The 9,038-nt window shown below is 39.8% G+C and overlaps 1 protein-coding gene across 1 annotated transcript; it reads right to left on the minus strand.

The window, feature by feature from the left end:
- Positions 1-2,439: 2,439 nt before the first annotated feature.
- Positions 2,440-5,854, minus strand: LOC119887767. The gene is made up of 3 exons (XM_038698399.1): positions 4,120-5,854; positions 3,511-3,612; positions 2,440-2,707 (listed from the first exon to the last, which is right to left on the minus strand). The coding sequence occupies exons 1-2, from the start codon at positions 5,771-5,773 to the stop codon at positions 3,563-3,565; spliced, it is 1,704 nt and encodes a 567-aa protein (XP_038554327.1). The 5' UTR covers positions 5,774-5,854; the 3' UTR covers positions 2,440-2,707; positions 3,511-3,562.
- Between the last annotated feature and the right edge of the window lie 3,184 nt (positions 5,855-9,038).

The following is a 9,038-nucleotide window of genomic DNA, read 5'->3' on the forward strand; positions in this document are numbered from 1 at the left end:
TCAGATTTGTGAAGTGATCCACTGTTTGGCATCAAGTGTTGCCCATAAAGAAGAGTTTAAACCACAATTAACCATCAGGTTTCTTCAACTTACTCACTGAGAAGCAAAAATCTGCCTTTAAACTCGAAAGAAATAACAATTTGATATTTATCGTGATAATTATCTATATTGAAAGATAAGAACTTTTTACCGTGATAACATTTTTGATCTCTGACAGCCTACACAAATCCTGCACTTAGGTCAGTTAGAAGTAATTTTAATGTTACATAAGTTCTTGATAATTACAATTACATTAAACGTACCTTTTTGTAAATGTCGGCCTGCCAGCGTGCTTGTTGTTTGTTCCAGCTATCTTGTTGCTGCTTATTGTCTAACTTTTAGTAGGATTATAGATAAATTTAGTCCACAAATCTGTGATCTGAAGCGTGAACATTAACTAATATTAAAGGCAAAACTGTCATATTAATGGTGATTATTAGTGCAACAGACCGAGCAGCTAAATCATCTTCTGTAGAGGATAGTTGTGAGCAATTAGCCACAATAGGTGATTATTCAGATGCTTGCAGGTTGTAAAATAATACTTTGGATTAGGGCTGGGCGATATGGCCTAAAAATAAAATCTCCGATTTTATTTACTTTAATTCAATTTACGATTTTTTCCGATTTCCCCCCCTACTTAAGGAAAGCAATAAGGTTTGTTGGTCAGTGCGGCTTTGTTCATCGCGGAGAGACTGGCATTTTTCATATTCGGCTGGATGTCTCTGTTTCAGGTGTTGGAATAGGTTTGTGGTGCTGCTGCCTTTCACTGCGATAGGCTTTAGGCAAATGTTGCAGCGTGGTGTCTGTTGTTCCACATCTGTCGCAGCAAACCCATACCAGTTCCAAACAACAGATGACTTTATTCCTTTCTTGGGAACAAACTTCCCGCTCTCACCGGTAGCCATTTTGTCGCTTGCTGTTGCTGTTTAGTGTATGATGTTGTCGCTATGGGAAACGAACACTACGGAAACCCCGGGGAGCCAAAAATGTGCTATTACACAAAAACTCGATTTACTTATTTTTTAAATCGCCCGCAACAAAAAATTCGAATTAATTCATTCAATCGATTTTTCGCCCAGGCCTACTTTGGATCAGCGGTTTTCAAAGTCTGAAACTGTTTTTACCCCTTGGCTTGGACGGTCGTCAGCTGATTGAGCTCACCTGGGCCCGTGGGTTTTTAAAGTATTCAGTTCAGTCTCTCCCTTCCTTTACCTTTTTTTGCACAGAAATGCCTACACAGCACAAATGCCACACATCCATGCATTACTGCCATTGCTGCTTTGCACACCTCGGTCTTAATTTTTGTTAACTTTAGTTTGTTAAATTAAACTCTTTCACATTACCTGAGCCAGTCTGTGACACAGTTAAGTAGTTAATTTGTCACATTCATCTTTTATTTTTAATCGGTGACAAACATTTTGAGACTTTAGCTCTCTTCAAACATTTTTAATCTAAGTTTTTGTTGGCAAAATTAATTCAGATCTATGTAAAATCCTATTTATGTCAAACTGCTTTAATAAGCAATTTTGAGATATCAGTGGAAAAAATATTACCTCAAATGAAATGTAAAAAAATGACTCACACAGCGCTAAAAACACCACGAGAGTTTAGATTTTACGCATTTCTCTCACAAAATAATCAGTCTTAATGAGAGAACGTCCTTCGGTTTCACCTCGTCTCTCTCTCTCTCTCTCTCTGTCTGTATTAGTTCTTTTTATCATCTCAGTCAGTTTCTGGAGAAAACACAGAGTGAAGCGTTTATCAGCTCCGATAGAGCGACTTGGAACATTAATCATCACTGAACGCATCAGGTGATTGAAATTGTTCTGCAGAATATGTGCAGCTGATAGCGTCAGTAGTCTGTGAGGAAATACTGTGCAGTAATATTACCCATAATTACACAGGGAAAAAAAAACACGGCCTCCACCCACTAATGGTTTGTTTTGGTTCCGATGGGAATCCAAGCTGGAAAGTGAAGAGTGCTAATGTAATCTAATGTAATGTAGAGATAAACTGCTGCACAGGAATGGATAGAATGCTAGTAATTATTTAAAGGTGTGTTCATAAAGTGTCTCAACCATGTTTTACACGTCGTAATATATATATTATTTAATTAATCAATACATGTAAAAGCCTTGTAGGGAAGGATTCAATTAGAAAGTAATCAAATTTTCAAAACTATCAAATTTTGAGTCCTCATGTCTGTTAAGACTTCCTGCATCCTATTTAATGTAAACATATTCATCTAAATATCAAATGAAAATAGAAAATATTACAACAAAATAAACAGGAAAGCGCTTTAAGTAAAAGAAGAAAAAGATATAGATTTTTGAGGCTAAACATTTTTATATAATTGAAATTATTTATCCATTAAAAATAATGTTAAATTTAAATAATAAGTGTTGTTTTGGTATCAAATTCCTAACAATTAAAACTTTTACTAAAATCATACTTAAAAAAAAATATTAACGGTTATAGAATATATTTTTAGTGAGTGAAGTGGACCCGACTCGTTGCAAAGTAAAACGGTATTTTAATGAACAACACAAAAAGAAGCCGGGGTAGTGGAGGAGGGATCGAGGCCGACGATCGCAGGCAGGCTGAAGAGGCGTAGTGGGCTGGTAGTGGTTTGAGGAGTACAGCACAGGGAGGCACTGGAGACGAGGCTCTGAAGCAAAGAAAACAAAAGTTCATATAAGCAAACAGCGAATCAACAAAGAACAAAAGAGAGTACAAAACATCAACAACTAGCAGTGTTGTAGTACTCGAGACCGGTCTTAAAACCACTTTTTTATGGTCTCGTTTCGGACTCGACCGCATTTGTACTCGGTCTTGTCTCGGTGTCGAACATTGAGGACTCGGGACTTTATTTCAAGACCAGTCAAGACTATAACTTTTGGAATATCAATAAATTGCTTTTGCATTGTCTGATTTATTTTTTAACATCCTAACTTTGATTGGATGTAAAACTTATTGCTTCAAATGCAACCAGTAACCCTGATTAAAAATGTGGTGTTCCCGTTAACAACTGCCCCCCCCCTTCACACGCACTCCAACTGTTTAATTAATGTTTGATTTGAATCACAAATTAATTAGCACTTAACTTTTCTATTAAGATATCTATTTTACTGAGGAAAATGGACAGAAAAAGATTTTACTTAATTTAACTCATGCATAATAGTTGATCCACCACAGCTCTAGTGTGAAGGTGATGGTCATCATGGAAAAGGAGTGTTGAATAAAGATGCTTTAGTTGATTTCCACACTTTATGTTGTGTCATGTAACGTGGGGAACTGGTCTTGGTCTCGACTCGGTCTTGCCCTCCCTCGGTCTTGGTCTCGACTCGGTCTCAGCCCTTAAAAGTTTTGGTCTTGTCTCGGTCTCGATAAACTCTGGTATTGGCCTTGACTTGGTTTGTGCGGTCTTGACTACAACACCAAAGCTAGGTTTCTGGGCTGAGAGTACGTTACCACGAGGAGGCAAAAACAATCTGCAGATGAGTGACAGGAGACCGGGAGTATTTCAAGAGCAGAGGTGATTTGGATCAGGTGTGGAGGAGAGCCAGGTGCCACCTGCAGAAACACATACAAAGAGATCGCAGGAAAGGGGGGAACACATGGGAAACAACCAAAGTCACGTTTAACTGTGACACAGTATGATGAAATATATTATGACTTTGAATTGATTAAAATGAGAAATGAACAAAGGAGTGTTAAAAAAAAAAAGGATTAGAGCTTTAGATCCAGACAAGAGAATAAACATTTAAGACGGCGGCATATTTGTGTTGTCTACAGCCTTTCTCAGCCTTTAAACTCAGATTTACACGTGAACGAGCAGAGACGAGGCAGAACAATTCCACAGCTATTCACTCCAACATAAACACTGACTTGGTACAGTGAACACTATAATAGCAAAAAAGCTCAATATAAGTACACAGTGGCCTCTGGCAGCTTTCTACATGCATAATTTTCGTCTGTGTACATTACAAATATCACATGATCAGGTTTACTAATGTCACTTTAAGCTTTAATGTGTGTTATAGCATTCATTATTTTGTCATATTGTAGCTGGAGACTCACCCATTGGTGTGTGTGTGACAGGCTGGTCCGTCCCGCCTCCTCTCCCCGCTCTTAGTCCGCCTTTGAATATGCTCCCTTTCCACTTCGGACAATCCACCCGCCAATGTCCAGTTTTCCCACAGCAGTGGCAAACACATGGATCGTAATGGCCTCGCTGTCCACCTCGTCCCCGCTGAGGCTCGTGTCTTTGGCCTGTGAGGGATCTATGCGTTGTCAGTAGTGCGTTCTCCAGTTTCTTCTGCTGACGGATTTTCTTTCTTTGTTCTCTAGCCTCTAATTGATCTTCTGCATGTATAGCGTGTTCCAGTATCCTTTGAAGTGACTCTGTTTTCCATGAAATACAACTTCTCTTCACTTCAGCAGCGATGTCTAGCTTTATCCGGCCCAGAAAATATTCTTTCAGATACACTTCATAAGGGAGCATCGGAGTTACCCCCATCTGTCCTCGTTTTAGACCGCTATAGAGATCAAAGACTTCAGTCAGGCGTGCTAGGAAAGCCCTACAGGTTTCTGTTGAGCCCTGCGCCAAAGTGGTGATGTTGGATAGATTTACTTGGACTGGGAAAGCAGATTGGCAGGCAATAACGAGGCCGGTGATAGCCAGTCTGTACTGGGCATTGTCGCCATTGCTGTACTCGGCGTGCTTCAGTCTGCAGCCTTGTATATCTGGAGTGAAGTATGCCGATACTTTGTGAAAGTCGTGTTTGAGCACTTTGCTCATCAGTCGCCTCAGCTCAGTCATTGTGGGCCTGTATTCTTTAGCAAACTGCTCCAGCTGCTTTGTGAAGCTCTCCAAGTCTTCAGTCGGGCTGGTCACGTAAGCCATTGCTTCATCAATGTCCTCTTCCGACCACGGTCGGAAATCCAGCGTCGGCCCTCCCGTCCCTGCAGTCTCTGCGCTTTCATTCTTTAGGATATCGGCTTTACCTTGTCTCAGTTCGTATTGATCTCGTTCTGACGGCGGAGGGCTTCTTCTGTACGAGTTCATGGAAGACGCGGGTCTCACAGCGGGGTCTGGGCCCTGGTCAGCGCTCTCACGGGACGGCTCCTGCCCTAAGGCAGCAGGCTCGGCAGCAGCAAGGACTTTATCTTCTTTCGGCTCTGGAGCTTGGATTAAATCCTGGACTGGTACCCGGACTGGATCTGGAGCATAAGGAGGAGGCGGAGCGGAGGCCAGGTCGGGATCCAGCCAGAACAGACTCTGTGATTTGCATGCCTCGGGCAAAGGAGGATAAAGTGTGTTAGTTTGTTCTGGTGATCTAATGTCTTTCTTTTTATTTCTCTCCTTCTTATCCAGTTTTTCTCTATTGCGTCTTTCTCCTCTGAGTCTTTTCCTTTCCCTCAGTTCGGCCTCCACTCTCCAAGCACTATATGCGTTCCAGTCTGCTTTGAATGGAAGGTTATTCCTCTGCTGTTTTTTGGACAAGCCTGCGTGCTCTTCTGCATCTCTCCTTTCCTTTCTCTCCAACATGGTCTTGAACTGGTCCAATGTTCTCAGACTAAAGCTTCCATTTGCCGGAAACCCCATTTCAACCCACTTATCAAATTGTCTCATTGATGCTTCATCTTTTTCAGTCATGAATTTCACGACTGGCGAAAGGATTTTAGGAGCCGTTTCCCACTCAGTCTTTGCTTTACTCTGACACTTCCCCATTTAATCTCTCATTAGTTTTCTTGCTGTATCATACAGCGTCTAAAGGTCCACTGAAGTCTGTACTCGAGATAGTCGACTCTACCTCCTCCACTCTGTTTAATTTCAATATGCAAGTTCTTTTCTCAGGATCAAAGCGATGATTGGGCTCTGCTGAAAAACAGCTTCTCTCTTGCAGGTCTGTCTTCCACACTGGGCGGCTTAGAGCATCTGGCCCAGAGCGAAGGGATACATAAACATTTAAGACAGCGGCATATTTGTGTTGTCTACAGAGCAGAATTTCTCAACCTTGAAATTGAGATTCACACGTGAATGAGCGGAGACGAGGCAAAACAATTCCACATAAACACTGGTGTGATAGAGTGAACAATATAATAGCAAATTAGCTGAATGGAGTACACAGTAGAGATATATATATATATAAGTATAATTATCACCATGCATATAGGCAAAATCAATTTTCTACCGTAGCATTGCTCATAAATCTGAGTATATCAGATGAGTATATCAATACTTTTGTTGACTCATATCTTCTCTGACATGGGTTTTATGGCTGTACAGGAAGAGGACACACTGTTTAAAGAGATTTAGTGTGTAAATCAAACTTAAACTGTGGAGAGGAGACAGAGTTCTAAAAAGTAGTTTGGCATTTTTGTTCAGCGCCGTTAGAGGTTAGATTTCACTATTCACATTAGTGATGTTACAGCAACAGGGCAGGTGACATAAGTTAGTCAGCATGAGTAGGCCTACAAGTTTCTACATTTGATTTGTACAATATTACACTTTAACACTTTTAATCATAAGTTTGACATTTTATGACCCTGTTATTATTTTTATTTATTGTCATTGTAAATAGTTTTCTATGTCTGCAGCCTGTCTTGGCGGAAATACTCATATAAAGGAGAGTTTTGATCTCAATGAGTCTTTTCCTGGTTAAACAAAGGTTAAAATAATAATATTAAATGAAACATTTGCCACTAAATCAGTCTCAGGTGGGAACATCACCGACTGAAGCTTCAATTAAGAAACATTTGTAGAATCTGCAGCGTCTTATTAAAGTCTCGTGGACACAAAAATAAGATTTTATAAAGTGGGTATATATCATCTTTTCAGTGGAAATTATCTTTAAACATACTTGATTGCTTTCAGTCGATCTCTTTTAAAAGCCTTTTGACAACAAATTAGACTGCAGAGTTTCTATATTTGATCTTGACCCTTTAAATCGGGCTGCAGTGCTCTGATTTCATTTTATATTAACGGTTAATTCTTAGTAGATAATTCTCTGTGTTCTAACTGCTTAATTTTTTCAGCATAATTGAATTAAATCTTTTGCATCACTCTCGGCGGTGCACGCAGGATTCATGCTGCTGCTACGACCTCAACACGCGACTGAGTTTGATTTTATTTATTTATTTATTTATTTTTGTACCTTTTGCTGCTTCTTGTTCAGAAACATGATACAGAGAGAGAGAGAGAGAGAGAAAAGGAAAGATTAACAACCAGGAACAGAAGATCCTCCAACACATCTTCCTCCCCTGTGATATATTATTCATACTGGGGCTGGGCTGGAAGACCCCCGGGACACACAAACCACACAAACACACACACACGCACACACACACACACACACCCTGTTGTTCCTCTGTGACTGCAGTGTTTCTCGTGGCTGTATTTTCTTTCTCCATATCGATCTCTCCACCGTTTATTTTAAGTCACAGGAACACACCCTCCTTCTGACTTTAAACAGCAACACACAACGTTTGGTTTTGTTGTAAATGATTTATAACAGTAAGCCGGGGTTGAGAGCTGAATCCTCTGTCTGTGGGTGTGGACCATGTGCTGGGGGTGCGGCCGGTGGAGAGGACAGAGGAGGATGTGATATACAGTCATGGAGGAAGTGCAGTTTAACCTTTTTGAAAAATCTAAACGTATCACAGAAATTCATCTGTTGTTTGTGTAAATACAAACATCCAACCTGTGTTTTTAGTCCATAGAGTAAAACAGTTCGCCAACCTTAAGATTATGATCATTGTGGGCCGATAATCAATCTGACCAGCCTCAGCTCAAGAAGTCTCATCACTGGTAAATGTTAGAGATGTCTTAATGATTTTTGACCCAATCCTGATCGATATACCGAGACTGATCTGAATATATATTACGTGTTGGTTAAATATGTATCTAACACTTTGAAATAACAGCTGTTACCTCCTAAATGTGCCCCGCCTTATTTAAAAGAGCCATATGCTTGAGATATGATATGATCTGGTAGATAAACACAGATTTTAGGAGACAGAGTTCTAAAAAGCAGTTTGGCATTTTTGTTCAGCGACGTTAGAGGTTAGATTTCACTATTCACATTAGTGATGTTACAGCAACAGGCAGGTGACATAAGTTAGTCAGCATGAGTAGGCCTACATGTTTCTACATTTGATTTGTACAATATTAGGGTACACTTTAATACTTTTAATCATAAATTTGACATTTTAATGACCCGATTATGTTTTTTATTTATTGTCATTGTAAATAGTTTTCTATGTCTGCAGCCTGTCTTGGCTGAAATACTCATATAAAGGAGAGTTTTGATCTCAATGAGTCTTTTCTTGGTTAAACAAAGGTTAAAATAATAATATTAAATGAAACATTTGCCGCTAAATCAGTCTCTGGTGGGAACATCACCGACTGAAGCTTCAGTTAGCAGCATCTTATTAAAGTGGAAGAAACCCTTTTCTCTGCGTCAGCCTCACTCTGATAAAACAGCTGCTGCGTTACATAAAAATCTTTCCACGGTGTGGCTTTAATCTCGGCTTTAATCTCACGAAAGACAGATGAATCAGCTCCCGTGAAAACAGTCTCCTGTCAGACTCCAGACTGCTGATTCACAAACAGCCGGCGAGCTTTGAATCATGAGATCAGTGAGGATTAGACGGCAGAGAGGATGTTTAACAAGATGTTTTCTGTTACGTGCGCACGTCCTGAAACTGAGCTCACAGATTTAAGGACTATATGTTTGTGTTAGTGAGTGTGTATGCTTCTGATTACTAAACCATGGAACAACAAAGATCAAATAGTAAGAGTCTTAACTAAGGAGGAAGTTTAGTTTGAACTCAGCGGTACAACAACTTTACTGAATGAAAATAGTAAAAAATTAAATTTTAATCGGGAACTAGCTGATAGAATAATAACTGTGAATAATGACTGAAGCAGCAGCAGTTTCAGTTTAGCTGAAGCAGCTTGTTGTGTTGTGTATTTAGATGTTTGCATTTCCCTC

This window comes from Micropterus salmoides, unplaced genomic scaffold (assembly GCF_014851395.1).
Source record: "Micropterus salmoides isolate LMB-PRFRI ecotype aquatic unplaced genomic scaffold, ASM1485139v1 Ms_hic_scaffold_432, whole genome shotgun sequence".
Classification (NCBI taxonomy): Eukaryota; Metazoa; Chordata; class Actinopteri; order Centrarchiformes; family Centrarchidae; genus Micropterus; species Micropterus salmoides.

Excerpts from the sequence above, each read along its gene's own strand:
- LOC119887767 (XM_038698399.1), bottom strand. The coding sequence starts at position 5,773 with ATGGGGAAGTGTCAGAGTAAAGCAAAGACTGAGTGGGAAACGGCTCCT. Across the intron at positions 3,613-4,119 it reads TGTCACACACACACCAATGG|GTGGCACCTGGCTCTCCTCC; the intron begins GTGAGTCTCCAG and ends GTGTTTCTGCAG.